This window comes from Peromyscus maniculatus, chromosome 12 (assembly GCF_049852395.1).
Source record: "Peromyscus maniculatus bairdii isolate BWxNUB_F1_BW_parent chromosome 12, HU_Pman_BW_mat_3.1, whole genome shotgun sequence".
NCBI lineage: Eukaryota > Metazoa > Chordata > Mammalia > Rodentia > Cricetidae > Peromyscus > Peromyscus maniculatus.
The window spans coordinates 66,625,027-66,645,537 of record NC_134863.1 but is presented as its reverse complement, the minus strand read 5'-3'; the positions used below and the strand labels follow the sequence as shown (position 1 = coordinate 66,645,537).

Genomic DNA, 20,511 nt, shown 5'->3' with positions numbered 1-20,511 from the left:
TTGTTACCTCTTTAATCTTAAATTTCTAGAGCAAATATACTTCCACAGTGCTTTATTTCACAGCCCCAGAAAACCAATATACACACTCTGGAGGAAGCTGGATCATGGCCATTGCAAAAGACATTTAATTTACCTAACAATATAATGGAAAATGAAAAAAATTCAAGAAGAATGACTCATCCCTGAGACAACTTTTTTTGCTTTTTAATTTGGGGGGCTAAGAGTAGAACCTGGAAGCAAATCAACAAATTTGAATAAAAAAAACAAAGACACTAAACTCCTGGAGAATCAAATAGAGAGAAAATTCATATTATTCCTAGTAATATCTAAAATAAAACAACAACAATAAACCCATCACTTCTCTGAAACTACTAGTAACAAATATAGGAGGATTGCAATTAAGAATCCAAAGAGGGTGGAAATCAACTAGTATTAAGATACACAAAATGCTACTTTGTGACATGGGATGGCTCTCCAACTTCAATACATGTAAAAATTCTATGGAGGCAACAAGCAGAGAGTTTTGAATTTAGTTATGAGGTGGGGCTCAAGGATTTTCAGTTTTCCCATGATCCCAGACATGCTGAATGCTGTTTTTGGAGCCAACATCTTGAGAACTAGTACCATTAAATACAGTGTCTTATAACTTGGAATTTAATATTCCCAGAATATTAGGTTCACTCATGACTACTGGTCTCCATAGACCATGTGTGTATAAGTTGTCTTTGGTTAACTGACTTCTACCACAAATATTTGAAAATGTAAGAGAATACTACAGTAACCAAAATGACAAGGATTGAATGATGACCTTTCCATGGACAACTGTTCTACCAGGCTCCAACTCTTATATCACAAACTACAAGTTATACTTAATTCAAGTTATACTTAATTTTTTAATAAAGAAATTTCAATGACCTAAACCATGAGAATAGATTAAATGCCCCTAGGAAAACAAGTTGATTGTCCAGGTATGAATAAAGTTCATTTATATTGCTAAGTAATTTCAGACTCAATCCTAGGAATGAAAAAAGTCATTTTTAAAATTATATTTTATTTAATTTTTTTTTTTTTTAGTGCAAGCATGTCTGTATGTTTTCAGAGTACAACTTGTGGGAGTAAATGCTCCCTCTTCCCCTGTGGGTGCTAGGGACTGAACTCAGATCGTCAGGCTTGGCACATTCCTCACCCACTGAGCTCATTAGCCCATGAGCTCTTTTCCAAGTACAAACTAAATCTACTACTACACACCACAGGCATAGGAACTACACGATCCCCTGGATATGCTCCTGACAGAAACATTTCTACATGGTATGTGACTACTGTGTGCCTTGGCAGGCCATTATGTACATCAATATAAAGAAGTTCACCCGTTTGTTGGGATATCAGAAAATGTGAGATAACTAGCAAAACTGCAACAACACATGTGAAGTTTCTAGACTTTTAAGAAGACATAAGACCAGTGCAGAAGTCTATTCAGTAAAGAACTCTAAAGCCAAACACACTTTGATACCCACAATATGCAACATCTAATTTTACACAGGTAGGGTCCCGATGCCTCCTCATTGCTACCTCGCCATACAACATTCCCTTTGCAAAATCATCACATAAGTGATTGTTTCATCTTCTTCTGCTTCAGTGGTTCTCAACCTGCAGGTCTCAGCCCCTTTAGGATTATATATCAGATACCCTACATATCAGATATTTACATTATGATTCATAACAGTAGCAAAATTATAGTTGTGAAGTAGCAACAAAATAATTTTATGGTGGGGGGGGTCACCACAATACGAGGAACCATATTAAAGGGTTGCAGCATTAGGAAGGTTGAGAACCACTGCTCTATTGAATCTTTTGTGAGAGGCACTTGTAGAAAGTATTGGTTTTGTGACGACGCTACAACAAACATATATACACATAGCATATTTATATATTTTACTATGCTAACAAAGTATCAATTATAAAGAATTTTTATAAATTCAAAAATAGATGGGTGGTAACATGATTACCTTTAAAGCATTAATCTAGATTTTCATTCACAATATCACTTCATTGATCTTAAAACAGTAGTTCCATCTATAAAATATTCTACATCTTTCACCTTTTTTGAAAAAAACGGAGGCAAATTAAAAGTTAAGATTCTCATATTTCCTAGTTAAACAGTATCAATTTCATTCACAGCATTGATTAGTAGAGGACATTTTTCAATTAAAGTAGTATATAATTTACAAAAATAGAATAATTATATAATGAAAAACATTGCCCTCCATTATGAAGAATACATGTATGTGCATGTATGTGTGTATATGTGCACATTTTTCTTTTTAAATTTCACAATAGCCCTTATTCAAGTACTGTTATCAGGTTTCTCTTGAAATAATCATCTTATATTATTTACACATACATAAAGGAACAAACATTCAATCTAAGAAAAGGTTAAAAGTTTCAGTGCAGCTTGACTTAAAACCCAGTCACTCATTTCAGTGAAAATTTGACTGAATACAACATATGTAGGTCCAAGAACTCAGTTGATATAGACACACTGAGGTGCTAAATACTTAGTACAATTCCAATATGGTACCATTATAGTAAACAAAAGGGCTATTATTCTATGCATCACCCAATGTCAACTCCATGACTAAATTCATTTATATGTCTAAAATACACACCATTATGCAATATACCTGCTTACAAACACATAGGTAGCCATAAATAAAACTTTATTCTTTGATTTCATTTACAAGCTACCAAATAGTAGATATCATACACAGTGCTGAACACTTAATGGCTTAGTCTTGGAAATTCCAGACTAATGGAAAGCTGTTGATAAGGAAAACTGAGAGGCAATACTGCAACAGAAAGTGGCAAAAGCATTGTTCTGCCACAGGAAATCAATCGATTTGTAATTAGACATTGGTTCCAGATAAAACAAAGTCTGAGTGCCATGCGATTCGCGGCTTTATTGTTTGCAGTCTCGTTAAGGTCGGCATAGTCGTTTTGTCTTTTGCAGTTATTAAAATAAAAAGTTAAAAACTCTAGCAGCAGCAAGCAGATCCCGTGACAGGAAGATGTGGTAAGAAAAGAGCTTCTGTAGCGTGTGGGACCTGTGGGCAGTTCATCTTCCATCAGCAGGAGTACGACTGAGGGACAACATGATTCGGGCGAATCGCTCACAGAGTTCGTGGGCAGAATAGGGAGGTAACTTTGGTGGCTCGTGGAAACCTTTCATCTCGGTAGAACAGTCAAGCAGCCTGGGCAGAAAATCCGTCAGCTTTTCTTGGAGGGTGGCTGCAAATACAAATAATTAGATCCATCTCAACACACAGGAAAATTAAAGAGCTGCCTACAGTAGGTCTGTTACAGGAGAGGATTCATTTTGACATACACGGAATGACTGCCATTTGGGGGACATGAGATGTTTTTTAAAAGGGCATGGCAACAGAATTGGGCACATCTTAGCCTGTAAAGGAGGCAAATGGCTCCAGTGTGAACAGGAAAGTGCTACAGAAGATCAAACAGGATCTTCTGTTGCATTATCCCACCCCGGGTGCCTAACAGCACTGGTTCAACTTACATTCCATTTCCTGCCCTAAGTAGGAACACCATCGATTCCTCATGTCTTCCACAGCAAGGATATCCTTCTCTTCCATTTCATCCATCAGCAACAAGGGCAAGAAAGGAACGATAAACTCATTCATAATAATCAAGCCATTGTTCACTTCTCGGCCCTCTCCAGACTCAAACATCTCTGCCGCTTGCTCATTTAATTTCTTAATGGAATGAGAGAAGAAAACACATTTTACTTCATCTTACAATTAAGAAAGGAGTACCTGCACTACAGATGACATGATAAATATGTTCAAACAGTATTAGGACAAATAGCAGTCAGGCATAATGATACCATACACAAAAACAAATCTTTTAGGAAAACCTCTGTACATAACAAAGGCAACAGAAAAAAGAAAAGAAAATCACAACCTTCCATAATCTCATTAAAAAATGCAAAGACAGCACTTCACATTAAAATTAATGTAAAATGAATAGTTCTAAAAGAAAATATTTCATCAAAAATCCACTTAAAAATTCTTTGCTTACACTTAATGCATATAACAAATCTAGAAAGGTTTTCCTCATTATTTTTAAACAGGAGAAACAATTAGTATTTAGTGGTTTACAATGTGGAAGGGAGTGATGCCAAAATTAGTAGTGAGTTCAATGCCATCAAATAAATTTGGGGGGAATTTGTGATGTCACACGGGAAGGCTAGCTAATAAATACCATGTGCATCAGTCAAGAGCTCTACCTATGTAAAGTTCTGTAAAGTAGAGAAAAACATTTTCAAAGTAACATTTAAAAATCGGCAATAATAATGATATTTTAAAGAGACTTTGAAATATTTGAGGAAAAAACTACCAGTCTCCAGCTGCAAATAAAGGGTATCATGTTCAATGAAATTTTGATATTATGCAAACTAAATCCAGCATGATTTATAAGTCTCAGGAAACTAGTTATTTGCTATATAGAATATCATTCTTCATGATCCAGCAAAAAAAGGAAGTGGCAATACTGATAAGATCTGGAAATATGATGAAAGCAATTATCTTTCATTTAAAAAACATTTTATGCAGATATACCACAGTTTTTATCCTGACAGTGTTTATAGTCAATTACTTATGTGAGAATGTGGAAAGCGTGCCCAGCCTGTGGCCAATGCAAATACATTCTATGTACACTCACCAGTAAACACTCCCTTCTGTAATGCGATATCAACTCTGCATCATGCCCTCTGTAAGGACCCTTGGACAAGAGCTCTTTATTATTCTGATAAGCACAGATAAGGAACAGCAAGGAGTCTATATAACTTAAAATAAACACATGATATTAGTATTTCATTATTATAAAACAATCTACAATCATAAAATGCTAGGAGGCCCTGCTGGTTGGAGGTTGGAGTCGACCATGGCTTAGCAGCTCTCTCTGAACTCTACAACATGGACAACAACCCCCCACCCCCCATCCCTACCCCCCATCCCCACCCCAGTTCTCTACCTGATTTTATTTGGAGATTGTCTCTAGGCCTGGATGCCTGATTTATATCTCTAGTAGACCCTAGACAACAGTTTCCTACAGAAGCCTTCCTCCTGCTGCCCATATGGTAACTAGACATTGTGCTAGGAATGTTACAATAGAACCCTGCTTCCAAAGATAGTCTAAGACTTGTAGTGGGAGCTTTATGATAGGAGTACTGTTTAATGCAAATTAGGTGATCCCCCAGCTACCATTCTGTACTCTGGAATAAAGTTGAACAGATTCACTGAAGTTGTCTTCCAGAGAGATATCTGTCATGCTCACAGGCTCACAGGCTCACAGGCCCACAAAGCTCTCTGTTGTTGCTTCTGCCCCTTGTCCTTATAGACTGGTGGCCAATAGGGCCACAAGGAAAAAGGGGACACCCATAATAAAATAATCTAAGAATATACTTAAATGTCTATTCTATATGACACTTAAAAAAATCCAGTGCATGAAATGCACAAACACACTTTTAACAAGAGCAAAACCTGGCGGCAGGAGACACATCTTAAAAGAAAAACAAAAGAACTGAAGAAAATGAGAGAAAGCCTCTGCTGAAGGCTTCAGTAGTTAATTCTACTGTCTCCACTATATTGGGTTTTGATGTTGTCCACTCTTGGCCCAAATTTAAGACTGATGTGAAAGCCAATAATCAATGTGTTTAGCACAGTCCTTTTCCTATGAAAAGACTGGGGTTTTGTTTACTTTACACTTATAAGTATCATTTAGCTCATGCAATGTTTTTTTATGTATACACAAATTTCTGGCCACTGGGGAAAACCATAAAAGAGAAAATGCCCACAGGAAATGGTGGGTGGGTTGAAAGTAGGAAACATACTTCCAATTTGGAAACTTGCTGGGACAAATTAGGAAGGGTTAAACTGGGATGGGAGAATGGGGGTAACACAGAGGGGCAAGTATGGAAAGAGATGAATAACACCAAAGACCTTTAGAAAAAGACATAAAGAGGCATACTACACAGCTTCCATATACACATGGATATATACATACATACAAATAAACATGTGTACACACACACACACACACACAATTCTTAAAACAGAGTTACCTTACAGCAGGGCAACAATGCCTCTACTAAACACCAGAAGAGAATAAATAAACTGAATTCCTGGTATTGGTTGTTTCTTTTAGAATTGTTGACCATTGAGGTTTCTGGAGAGCCCCAAACACTACAGGCTGTACCCTTTGGCCACACTCCCAAACTTGATGGCAAGACCTTATGGCACAATTACAACAACTGGCCTGGCAAGACAGGCCTCCCAATGCAACAGTGGCGCAACCACTACGGGAGTAACCAACCACGTTCTGATAGGACTTCAGTGGCTTCTGCGAGAAGAAACTCCTAACTGGCACCACTATTAGGCTAGAAATCTATGGCTAGATAAGCTGTAGGTACTTGGCAAGCACTCTACTATCTAGAGTGGGCACTGGTCACAAGTGGGTTGAAGATGGTGGCCAGTGTTCCTAAGAAATCGAATATATAATTATGGAAATTTAAACTGCCAGTCATGGTTGGTAACACTGTATTAAACAGTTCCATTCTAGAAATAAATGCCCGCTTGTCATTAAAAGCACACCATAAACTTCCTACAGTTATTCACATAGACAGACAGGTCAGTCATCATTTTGCTTGGCTGCAATAAGACACCGCATTGAAAATAAAGCAGTCTCTTAAAAAAATCACTAGTTAAGTAAGTTGATACTAAGAAATTAAATAATATATGGAGAAATGAATAAGCTATCACAGAAGAAAAATGACAAGTACATAAAAGTTTTTTCTTAATAATAGTTAAAATACTGATACATTTTTATTTTATTACTATTATTATTATTTTTAGACACCTATTTCTATTCTAATAAAAGAAGGAAAGTAAGAGTGTGGATTCGGGTGAGTGAGAAAGTGTGGAAGATGTGGGGGAGAGTAATTCATAAACACAATATATTGTATTTAAAAACTATCTTCAATAAAAAAGAAAAAGTTAAAATAACAATTTCATAGTTATATAAATTGAAATTATTACAAATTATCTTCAATTTTAAATATGTGTATTATTTAGAAATTTCTACAGACAAACTTGATCCTTTGTGAGTGTGTAATGGGCTTAAACTTTAGGCCTGTGCACACTAGAGGAGCACATCATCACTGAACACCGCTCTATCATAGGTGCTCTTTATATGGTACCTGGGGCTTCAGATAAAGGCACAAGAATTACCTCTGATTTATGTTCATTAGATGAAGAAGTGTAACAGTCACTAACATTCCAGATAGATTTCAGGGAAACTAACTACATGTTAAGCTAGCAGCTCATTGACTCTCCAAATTTTAGGAATGGATTTCACACAAAATTATGGTCCACTAGGTTCCAGTGGACAAATCCAAACCAATGGTCACAACAAATCATGGTCAAACTCAACCCTGGTCAGTTCAATGGGCCACAAAACAAAATGAATAGACATGAATGCTTGAGACAAATTGGTGGGAAGTAGCTGGAGAGGACAGGGAGAAAAATGGGAGGGTGTGGTAGTGGGAGTGTTCAATATGCAATGTGTTCATGTGTGAAACTATCGAGGAAAAATTTTTAATTAAGTGATTAAAAAAGACATAAATGTCTTTGATAAGTTTTATAAAAAAGTATAGTATAAAAAAGAAAATGTATTTTATATGAAGGATCTGTGATCTAACTGTATTAAATTTGCAATATTCTGTAATCCAAAATTGTTACAAACTAAAATGTTTATTAAAATGTATACTGTATAATTTGCATTGCATGACAATCACTAAATAGGATTAATGACAAGAACAAACTTTTTTTTCCATATTTGTTCAATCTGTCTTACCTTTCTCTCTGGAAATTTTCTAGTCCAATTATGAGATACATAGTTGTTTCTCTAAATTTCTTATAATCTTTATGCCACTCCTGTATATAACACATTAAAAGTGAAAAGAGTAAAACTATGGTAAGAATATTTATAAAACAATGCACTGTTCTGAGTTATGCAAATGAGGAGAAATGAATTCAAAATTAAAATAACTTCAGCAATATATATTACCTCAGTATAATAATAAATAAAAACATTTCAGTAATTTAGTCGTGGATGATAAATAAAAGATAAAGAATATAAAATATAAAATAATAAAATGGCAGGATAATCAAATTGCTTTTTTTTTCTCCATAAAACATTCTTCAGTATAAATTTTACTAATAAATTGTTGTAATAGTACAGACTGGAATGGGGGGAATTTTGTCTTTAAAATGTTTAATAAAAATAGTTCAAAAAACAAAAAATTCAATATAGGGTTCATCTAAAAGGAAGTTTTGACCAAAAAAAAAAATGGAGAGAGAAATGCTCTCTACATTGCCCTTCACTGTAAACAAAATTTCAATTTGATACTCTTAGCTGATCTTCACAAACATACATAATTGGCCAAGTATCATGTGACCTACTCAGGAGCTGCCTTAGAACTCAAGCAGCGAACTCCCTGCAAAGGGAGGAGGCTTTGCTGCTGAGGTAGCCCCGACAGCAGAAACACCCTGGACTGCAGGGTGTGAGCAGTCACAGGCTCTTCCAGGAAAAGAGCACTTGCCAGCATGGATGCTGAGCTAGACTGGCATGTGGGTCGAGGTTTGCTGATTTATTCTGAATTGAGAGCAAACAAAAGGATGAGATTTGTGTAGAAGCTAAAAGATGTGCCGTTTAAATACCTATACAATTAAGACTCTTCAGTAGGAAAGAACGTGAAATTTCAGAATACAAATAGAGTGATCTTATCTTTGGAAGTAACCTGAGAAAGGACTGCAGATTCAAAACAATTAAAAAGCAAGCCTCATGAGTATGAATCAGAAGAGATCAACCAATTAAAAAGGCACAAATCAACAGTTAACATGACAAACTTGGGTCATGAGAAAGCATACTCTGAAATATCACTGCTCCAGATTGTATGTTCTGGTCATAACTCTCTACTCAATACATTTTGCTTATAGGTAAATAATTTTCTTTGGCTTTCTGTTCATTTTGACTTGTAGACAGCCTTATACAGAAAGCTTTCTCAACTGGATTTTTTTTTTTAAGACTTCTTTATTTATTATGTATACAGCATGTATGACTGCAGGCCAGAAGAGGGCACCAGATCTCATTACAGATGGTTGTGAGCCACCATGTGGTAGCTGGGAATTGAACTCAGTACCTCTGGAAGAGCAGTCAATGCTCTTAACCTCTGAGCCATCTCTCCAGCCCCCCTGAAGTGGATTTTATACATGAAGTAAAGATGATATCCAGTTTCATTCCTCAGAATTACTTAATAAAGGCACTTCAATTAATCAAAAACTTGCTTGCTATTTCTGGGATACATGTTCATACAGGATATTATTACAAAGGTTTTATGAAGACAGCGTCTTGATAATATTTTAGTCACTTTTAGGGTGTCTAGGGTACATTGCATTTCCCAACCAGATTATTAAGCTCCATTAAAGAAAGTGCTAGATTTTTTTATAGAAATTATATTTGATCTATGCACTATGTTAGAGAAAAACCAGTACATTTTCAATAGCAAGTATCTGAAATATCTCATGGGTATGTTTCAGTCTCTATTGTCTCCAAGTAAGTTTTATAATTTTCTTCCAAGATTTTATGTACTTATCTTTCTAAATTTAATTTTACGTACTTCATAGATTTATGCTACTAAAAATAATGCTATTAAAAATAAGTTCATTTTTAATTATTTGTTTTGAAATAAAAGTCAGTATGTAACAAGATTTCTATGTTTCAAAGCTAAAGCTTTTGGTATCTGTATTGTTATTTCAGTATCTACATAAAACTGTGCAAATAAAGATAACTTTCTTTTTCAGTCTTGCTTAATTTGCCATATTACTGACTTTTTTTTCTGCTCACAGAAGTAAATGTTTCATTATTCACTACCTTACATATTTGCAATATTTTCTGTGCTTTTTATTTTTGACACCCTTTAGTAGATGGGAGGATGTTCTTGAAAGATGAGTACTTTTATCTTCTCTGTTACTGTAATGAGTTATTACCTATTAAATCTAAGGTAAGTAAGTTCATAGAGCAGTAAGTAACGAGAAAGGTGCAAGAATAAAGGAACCCCCACATCCTGCTGCTGGACATGTAAAATAGAGAGCTGATAAGGAAATCAGTTTTGAGCTTCCTCAGAAAATGTATAAAGCTACCGTGATATTCAGCTTTGCCACTCTGAGTGAGGCACATGCCCAAGGGAATATCAATTAGCACACCACAGCGACATTTAACCCTCCACGTTTACTGCAGTATTACTCACAATACTAAAATATGGACTATGCCTAGGCACCCATTAACGGATGGCTAAAGAATGGGTAGCGTATACACACTGGCTTTTGTTCAGTCCTAAAGAATGAAATTATGACATTTGTGGGAACTAGATGGAACTGGAAATCAGCATTTTAAACAAATGAAACAGAAAAGACAAAATAGCATCTTTCTCTCATATTCAAAATTTACATTTAAATAGGAAAGTATATATATTAAATATATGGAAATATAGTCAGGTACCTATACACAAGACAGAGCATAAGCGTATATGGGTATTTAGGAAGGGAAATGCAAGGTGGTGTTAGAGAGATGGCTCTGTGGTTAAGAGCACTGGCTGCTCTTCCAGAGGTCCTGAGTTCAATTCCCAGCAAATGCAAGGCAGCTCACAACTGTCTACAACTATAGTCCCTTGCAATATGATGTCCTTTTCTGGGGTGCAGACATACATACAGAAAAATACCCATATAGAGAGATAAATCTTTTAAATAAAAAAGTCAGAGTTGGGGAGAAGATCAATATGTGAGCTTGGTGGACATAGTGAGTTCCAGGCCAGCCAGGGCTACAGAAGTAAAACCTTGATGAAAAAACCAAACATGTAATACCAGCAGATGGATAGACGAGAAAGAGTATGTAGAGACCAAATGTGATCCTAGCAAAGACCTATTCACACAGTGAAACTGTATAATGAAACCACTGTCTTGTCTTCTAATTAAAAAATGTAATCAAAATAAAGTTTGTAAATAAGAGCAAAGATTAACAAAAAAATACATAAAAGTAATTTTAATATACATTCAAAAATAGTGTTAATTTAAAAAGCATAAATAAATATTAGAAGCTTGAATTTGGTCAATTAAAATATATACTCAAACCAATGTTAATAAAAGATTTTGTGCACACACAAAAATCTGATAAGCCATGGTGTGTGTGTGTGTGTGTGTGTGTGTGTGTGTGTGTGTGTGTGTGTGTGTGCATACTCTCAGACATCACCTGTCTCTGTACCTCAAGTGCTCATGCACTGACCAGTAATAGGACTACCTGGGATAAGAGCATGCACCCCCATTTCTGGCTCTTCTGAATTCTCTAAACAAATGTGTTTGTGTTTGTGTCTGTGTGTGTGCTGGTGGGGAGAACAGAGAGACATGGCTGCCGTGGTATATGTGTAGAGGTCAGAGGAACACTCTGGGCAGTTGTCCCATGGTCTCATAAGCTGTTATCTGGATTAAGTCAGTCAATACACTTGCAGTGCTTAGAAGAATGCTTAGTAGGCGTTTCATAAATCTTTGCCCTTTCAGCACTAATGCAATTTATTATACTTTTTAAAGCAGAAAAATTCTCTATAAAAGTAATTGAAAACTAGCTGATGTAGGAACATAAAAGCCAAAGATGTTTTTTAAAACATTTTGGTCTATAAGCAACTGTATCAAAGTCACCTTAAAATTATTTATCAAAGAATTAACTTGGTATTAACTTAAAAATGTAACTTTTATTTATCATCTATACAAATCCAGCCTGTGCTATGTTGAAATCAATGAAGAATATGGAATATATCAACTAGAGGTCAGTATTTCCCCCAAGCACACTACCTCATATTCCTCCAAGTTTACTTCTTCAGGTTTGATCATTTCCAGTTTGGCTTGGGCAACTTTCATTATGTTTTGACACCTTCAAATATAAGAAATACATTTCTAAATCAAAAACAAAATCCATAAAAACTGTCAAAGTATGTTGCATAAAACTAAACTATGGAACACACATAAAAACAAAGTCTCCACAAGTGCCAGTGCAGTGGCCCAACAGTTCAAGGACCTGAGTAGGGTCAATCGGCTGATCTCACAACTTCCCAGAGTGGTCCTCTGCCCATCACACATGCACGGTAGCAGGCATGTCTCTCTTCTCTCCCCACCAACATAAATACAAACACAAATAATTTTTTTAGAGAATTAAAAAAGGGCCAGATGTGGTGGTGCATTGCCTTTAATTCCAGCCCTTGGGAGTCAGTCAGGAAGATCTCTGTAAGTCTGAGGCCAGCCTGGTCTACACAGTGAATTCCAAAAGGCAACCAGCATTATATAGTATCTCAAAAATAAGATAAGTAAAGAAAAATAACTTTTATTAACTTGAACCTTTATATCTGGGGTCTACTTTTTTGATGAAATTCAGATTAACTAGAAAACAAATTAACATTAGGGTTTCATTAGATATTCTGACAACAATTAATTGTAGGTAAACAAAATTCACTATTTTATATCTTCCTTTATAGCAAAGAATTTTCGATGGCTAGACATTTTTCTCCACTGATGTCACCTTCCGACTTCTGGAAGCTACTGGGAGTATATGGAAGAGGGCTATGTTTGTCTAAGCTGAGGGCCCTCTTGGCTTCCTACAGTGTAGGTCAGAGCCTGGCTACATCAGATAAATCATGAAAGCCTGACAACAAAATTATCTGACCTAAAATCCGCCCAGAACAGATGTTGAAAAATAATATTTTTCTTCCATAGAAGAGTTATTTCTTTATTGATAATTTGACATTACCCAAATTACTTTCAGTCCAAACTTTAAAAAGTCATAGCTAGAAATTTGAGAGAAATGGCAAAGCAAATAATGAAATTAATGGAAGATAAGTGTTGTGCTATATTTATTGTGTTTTTGTACACAGACACACCTACACTTGTGACCAGCAAACCAAAACTAAAACGAGCACAATAGAAAAAGTATGAGCATGTGAATTAGATGCTTTATATTTTTATATTACCTTTCATCAAAACTCAAATTTCTATCTCCAAATTGTTCGAGTAACGTTTTCTCAATGATCTTCTTGGGAGCCTGGTTCTGGATAAAGTAGACCAGGACATGATGTAAACGGTAATCTGTTTCTGGGGGGGTATCTTCTTGAGCCAACTTCACTAGCCTTGAATATTCCAATTTAATTGCCTAGAAAATAAAACAAGAGCAAAGGTTTTGATCAATTATAATTTAAAGTTCTTTACTATTATAACTGTAATTATTTAAATGTTTATTTTTACCTTTTAGTGGGTAAGTAGGCTGGTGCATTGAAGAGTCCCTATAAACCACACTTTAAAAGAATTTTCTAGATAATTAACTACATAGGGCCTTCCTTATCCCATCATCTATGTTCCCACACACAGAAGTGATAAACCAGGGCATCTCGCTCACAGTGGGATCCATTTCGTGGGGTCAGAGACTAGTCAAAGTCTGTCTTGAGGCGTCACTAGAGATGCTGTGATGTTCTCCACTGTGCTGCGATTGTTGCACTAGATACATACCCAAGGGCAATTAGAGTCCAGAGGTCCCCGGGCTCTTGGAGGCGGTTCCACTACCACAAGTACCCTGTCAGCACTCACAGTGCGGCCATGGGCCTCCACTACCTCAAAATGGTTGTTTTGTTACAACAGTATTTGAATGTTGTTACTATAGTAATAATGATCATATATACTATAGCATCACATGTTCCTTTATAACTATAAAATACTTCAAAACTGAGAACAAATAACACAAAATATTAATACATCTTTCAGCATACAGGCACAGTCTAGATGGTCTAGAACTATAAATATGTGTAGACTAACATATCAAATACAGCTGTATTCATCACATGAAGCCCACATAACTAAACATAACACTTTCAAAATATTCATTCATTTTTATATCTAAATTCTAAGTCTGATAATCATAAAGTATTTTAGGCTGCATGCAAGACACATTACAAAAAATATATTCAATTAATAAAAGGTTTATTAGTTTCTTCTCTTCACTTTCTTTTTATGCATAACTTCCTCAAGTAATCCTATAATCTATGATGCTATATTTTAGAGGAAAAATAACTAAAAAGTTTATTGAAATATTTTATTTATGCCACATAACACTTAAAAGGTTAATCAGTCCTTTCTACATAACAAGCATTAAAAATAAAAGAAGATATTCAGATATTCATTTTTTATAGTGAAACAAATTATTTCAAAATACTTTTCCTAAGGGGAAAAACGACCTTTCTCCTCAGATATACATGTCAAGTCTTATTGCTGTGCTTAAATATCACCCTAAAAATCAAATATATTTTGACATATAAGCTTATCAGTGTCACTGTGTGTTTAAATAGCACATATGCTCTTTGCACAGAGATGTCCTTTAAAAGCCCTATTTTCCCAATTTTGGGTGAGAAGAGGCACGTGAAATTTTAACAACCAATATATACTAAACTTAAGAAAACTGTATACATTATCCACCCTGGTATTTTATATGCTTCTCTCTTAGGTTTGCTCAGTGTGAGTCTTCTAATTTTCCAAGGTGAACCCAGTCAAGATGCTCTCCATCCATACTTTCTTGACTAGTGACAGAAATGGACAGGTTTCATCCAGCAGAGTCCATCCATACTTTCTCGACTACTGAATGAAATGGACAGACTTCACCCAGCAGAGTCCATCCATACTTTCTCAACTACTGATGGAAATGTACAGATTTCATCCAGCAGAGTCCATCCATACTTCCTCAACTACTGATAGATATGGACAGATTTCACCCAGCAGAGTCCATCCATACTTTCTCAACTACTGATGGAAATGTACAGATTTCATCCAGCAGAGTCTACACAAGTGCCATTGGAGTCAAGGGAACATGATAGATTGCTTCAAACCACTTCTGTGTTATGTTCCTAATCAAATCTTTCATTATTTTTACTGTAGCTACTGCAAAAACATTACATTCTTGCAATATGAAGTACGGTAGGGGCCATTAAATAAAAAGACCTGGTATTTGTTTTAGTTTTTTCATTAGACTTTAATAAGATCCAATATAGTACCACCCCATCTCTACATTCTACTACCAATCATCATTACTTGAAACCTTTGACTGTGAACTTGGTAAGATGCTACTCAACAAGTGAATCTCTTACCATTATTCTAACACTGAGAATATACTATGGTCTATAGTCAACATGATAAAACCAGATATGAAATAAACAGCTATAATGAAAGTGATGAGGTATTTATTGGGGGAACAGTTTAATGACATAATGAAGAGATTATATTGAACATTTATTTAAAAGCTAGGATTTTGATAAGATAAATATATAAATATATTATCCATGTTCATCATAAGTTGCAAATATCATTTTGTAACAAAATGTTTATGCATCTAAGAACAATGTAAAAAGTAAGATAAATATCAAGCAAATGAAACCTTATTAAAAGTCATGGCAAAGGATGACAGATTGAAAAGTAATATCTGGTTCCTTTTTTTTTTTTTTTTTTTTTTTTCGAGACAGGGTTTCTCTGTGTAGCTTTGCGCCTTTCCTGGGACTCACTTGGTAGCCCAGGCTGGCCTCGAACTCACAGAGATCCGCCTGCCTCTGCCTCCCGAGTGCTGGGATTAAAGGCGTGCGCCACCACCGCCCGACTTGGTTCCTTTTTAAAATAATCCAAGTATCAAAACGAAGGAGAATTAATGATTTGTATAATTTCAGAAGCAGTCATGCAAATTTCTTAGATCTATGAAAAAAGTCACTTATTAAAAGTCATATCCAAAATAAGTATAAAATACAAATTATAAATAGCAAAATACAGCTGGCAAACTATTGATGAATAAATTATTTTATCTCACTTAACATGAACAAATAAAAATTCCCACAATATTAAAAAATGAACAAAGTCACCAGGCGTGCTATCACAGGCAGAGGCAGGTGGATCTCTATGAGTTCAAGGCCAGCCTGGGCTACAGAGGGAGTTATAGGACAGCTACTAGGGCTGTTATACAGAGAAACCCTGTCTCAAAAAACAAAAACAAAAACAACAAAGACATTTATCATAAATACCAGCAGGCAAACACTTCTGAAAAGATACTGATGCTCAGCAAAAAATCAAACACATTTTAATCAAGGATTAAACTTTGTAATGCTCTATCATCAGACAATTGTCAATAAAGCTAAAAATCAATATACCTGAAGGAATATGACAGTTGTTTAACAGCACTTAAAATCTGCAAACATTTTGACTTCCCAATTTTACTCTCCTACATTTGTATCACAGCTAGAAGTAACCCAAATATCCAGAAACAAAACTCTCAGAGTCTTATAACCAACATTTTCAACTAAGCTTTTTGTGACAGATATTATCTAATAAGTTATTTCTCAATAAGTTCTCTATGCCCTTTAATTTTGAAGAGGCCTCAATGAAACAATGGCTCAGATAATTTAATATATTGTCCAGGATTGCAGAACTAAATGAGAAAACTTGTATTTAAACTAGGCACCTGCTGACAGAGCCCTCCTGAGTACCAACTTCTTAACCTGTAACAGGAGTGAATTCTAGGAAAATGCTGAGATCCTAGTCCCATGGGCTCCTCAGTGTGTCACAGATGGACATGTATTCTCTAAGAAAACGTTTAAATCCATTTTGTTAAGTCCAATAGAAAACAAAGAGAAAAATAATATAAGTGTATGACGTGTGGCCCACCATACTATGGGAAAATAAAGGAAGAAACCAAATGAAGAGACAAAGCACACCCCTACTTTAAGTTAGAAATGTGTTGAGTATGTTTATGAACAGAAGAACTTGTACAAATATGAGTAGGTTTAAGTGAATATGCCTATCTAACCAGAAAGAGACAGAGCAAACAGCTGGCCAAGAGTTGATGTGCTTTGTCAAACAGCAAGTGAGAAAATCCATTCATAGCCCGTGTTTTGATGTGTGCATTAGTTGTTTAAATGTCACTTTCTTTAAGAAGCTTTCTGGATACCAGCTCTGGTTTTTTGGTTTATGTAATCCTTATTCACTTTTATATTCATCAGGCTAATTTCAACTTAACCAAAGTTTGCTTACGCACTAGAAAATAAGATTTATTCAGGAAGAAATTCAATCCATAGCTACATTAACTATATCCACTGGACTTAGGTCCATGCCTTATGAATTGTTATAACAATCAATAGTCGAGTGGAAACAAAGATAATGGTACAGTCATGACGGAATGCCATTGTGTCTACATGTATGACACCCTGCAAACTACAATGACCTAGAATTCTAACCATGTTGTGAATGCAGACACACTGAAAAGAACCAGGATTAGAGGGTTTCTAGAACATAAGGTTCAACACAAACACTAACAACAGAGGGTGATGGATGTATTTGGTAGGGGACTACAGGAAGGAGCAGAGATGACCCGGAGCCCCTCAGGAGTTCCACTTCAGGGCCTGATGGCTGGTTATATGGGCAGCTCTTCCTTCTGTGGCTATCTGTTGCGCTGTAACGTACTACCACTGTACTTTAAAGCATTGTAATAAGCTAAAAGAATACATTTTACATATACAGAGTAACAAAGGTGCAGCACTGGCAATGGGCATGTAGATGTCAAAGGGAGTGACTACATCATATCAGTTTCGGATGATTAATGTGAAGCAGTAATACCCCTATCAAGGACAATGCTCCATAATACAGAGGTTCACTTACCTCATAAAATCCTAAGGATACTACTGTAATAGATGCAGACAACAATTTCAAAAAAATCTATCTTCCAAAGAAAATAAAAGCTATCCCCAGATTAATAATTGCAATATGACCCCTTTGCTCCATCATGTACATATATTTTCAGCAACTAGACTTTTACAACTGTCAATTACTTTTTATCCTTCTGATTTTAGTTTTTCTCATTGGAGCAATTTTAAACTTTCTTGAGAATCTTTTCTTTAAACAATTTCATTTAACGATTTTTTCCATTTAAAATGGGAACCAATCCTACCAAAAAAAAAAAAGTCAACTTGAGAAGGAACCTGGCAGAATACCTTATCCCCATCTGCCTGTCTATTAACTCGAAATTTCACACTACATACACAAAGTCGATTCCCTTATTGAAGGGTCCCTGTGCAAGTCTTTCTAAATCAGAGTTGAATCTTGCTAGTTTACTTACTCAAACCTAACTTGCATTCTTCATTTCTATTTATTGTAAGATGCAATTTCCATAGGATATTTCCCATGATAATTCATAAGGTAATCACTGTCAAGCAAGTATATCATTTACCAACAGGTTTGACTGTATGGTAAGCTGTCTTACAGGTAAAGGCACTCGTGCTAAAGCCTGGCAATCTGAGTTCCACCCACAAAACTCATATGAAGATAGAAGAAGAGAACAGATCCATAAAGTTGTATTCTGAACTCTACATGTGTGCAATAATGTGTGTGTGCCCATACATACACACACTAACAGTAAATAACATAAAATTGGTCTGATCATTTTGAATAACTAAGCCATAGTTTGGAGTACTTACTCGGGCCTAGAGTTAAAGTTTTCTCTCACAATCAAAAAGTTCTATAAATTCAACTTAAGAAAGGTTTTCCTGGTAATGTTCAAGACACAGAGAAAAACATCTTTCCCATACAGTTATAAATTAGGTACTGAAAAGAATACAACATCCTCTATATAATTCAAGGAATAGAGGAAGGTGGGAGCAGCCATCGCATGCCAATACTCAGCTTCCATATATAATTCAAGGAATAGAGGAAGGCAGGAGCAGCCATCGCATGCCAATACTCAGTACTCAGGGCCATGCTGGTAGGCTCCAGCTATCCTTCTGTAGGAGGTCTGGACACAGAGCTGTGAGCAGTATCAGAGTAGGGTGGAGAGCAGGACGTAGGGAAGGAGACACCAGCAGAAGGATGTCTAAATGCTAATAAAGCCCCCAAGTCTCACATGTTAACAGCCACAAATGAGCCTTCAAACTGCTGATTTTCTGAGGAGTATCTTGAAAATTTGTATAAGTATAGCATTTATATGGGTATTTCTGTTTATTATACACTAGGAGGTACAACATATCTACTGTCTAACCAATCCCTGTCTCACAAACTCACTTCTCATTTGCTTTATAGCCTGTTTTTTTTTTTTTTTTTCATTGTCCATCAAACTCCAATACTTCAGAGGTGGGGGAAATAAATACATAAAATACAAAAATGAATAATATGAATACCCAAGGTAATAATAATAGATTTCAAAGCAATGAGCTATGCATGAGTAAAGAAAATTCAATCTAGGTTGAAGATTTAAGCTGTAAGAATATTTTTTTCCTAAGAAAACAAAATCAGTAACATCATGGTTGTAGATGGCTCAGTGGTTAAGAGCACTGGCTGTTCTTCTAGAGGACCTGAGTTCAATTCCCAGCACCTACATGATGGGTCACAACCATCTGAAACTCCAGTTCCAGGAGAATCTCACACCTCTTATGGCCTCTGTGGGCACTGAATAAAAGTGATGCAAAGAAGAAATGTAAGCGAAAAAACCCAGACACACAATGTAATAATAAAAAGACATACTTAAAATTAATAAACAGTAAGAAAAGACTCAAGCAACTGTTAGAGAGAGAACCAATGACAAACACAGAAAACTACATCCCCAAAAGTTAAATGTATGTGTGGGGGCAATTAAAGGGATATGAAGGACAAAGGGGAGGTGTGGTGGTTTGAAAGAAAATGGCCCCCAAAGGGAGTGAACCTATTAGGGGGTGTGGCCTTGTTGGAGGAAGTGTGTCACTGTTGGGGCGGGCTTTGAGGTCTCTTTTGCTGAAGCCTCCCTCAGTGTGACAGTCAGTCGACTTCCTGCAAAATGTAACACTCTTAGCTGCTTCTCCAGCACCATGTCTGCCTGCATGCTGCCATGTCCTGCCATGATGCTAATGGACTGAACCTCTGAAACTGTAAGTGAGCCCCCTTAATTAGATGTTTTCTGTATACGAGTTGCTCGTGGTGTCTCTTCCCAGCACTGGAAACCCTCACTAAGGCAGGAGGGAATGGAAAGGGTACCATCTGTGGCCTGAGCCCAGTAAGGAGCCCAGACAGTATCACTGATGCAAAGGTCTTTGAATGCCCTCCTCCTTTCCTCGTGGACTTTATGTCTTGTTAAGGGAGGGATTTTTTAACCTCTTGCATTAGATCTTAAGAGACTAATCAATTTGTCCTGGGAGCAGTCTGCCAGAATGTTTACAATTTAACACTTCAAGTTGGATATTTAAAAATTTGTAAGAAATATCAGTAAAATAGAATAATCCCAACAAATTCAGAAGTACTTATTGAGAAGACAAGTATGTACACGGCTTTTGTTCTCTATACTGGGCCGAAGAAACAC

At 36.0% G+C, this 20,511-nt stretch overlaps 1 protein-coding gene across 5 annotated transcripts in view; it reads right to left on the bottom strand.

Annotated features, from left to right (window-relative positions):
* Positions 1-1,917: 1,917 nt before the first annotated feature.
* The window catches only part of Usp25 (ubiquitin specific peptidase 25), a 110,620-nt gene continuing 92,026 nt past the window's right edge, over positions 1,918-20,511 (bottom strand). For all 5 annotated transcript variants that reach the window (XM_042259495.2, XM_042259496.2, XM_006983593.4 and 2 more), the window contains 6 exons: positions 13,145-13,323; positions 11,976-12,054; positions 7,927-8,006; positions 4,735-4,858; positions 3,572-3,767; positions 1,918-3,285 (listed from right to left, as the gene is read on the bottom strand). In XM_042259495.2, the coding sequence (XP_042115429.1) occupies positions 3,113-3,285; positions 3,572-3,767; positions 4,735-4,858; positions 7,927-8,006; positions 11,976-12,054; positions 13,145-13,323 (831 nt within the window). In that variant the 3' untranslated portion in view covers positions 1,918-3,112. The remainder of the gene's footprint in view (positions 3,286-3,571; positions 3,768-4,734; positions 4,859-7,926; positions 8,007-11,975; positions 12,055-13,144; positions 13,324-20,511) is intronic.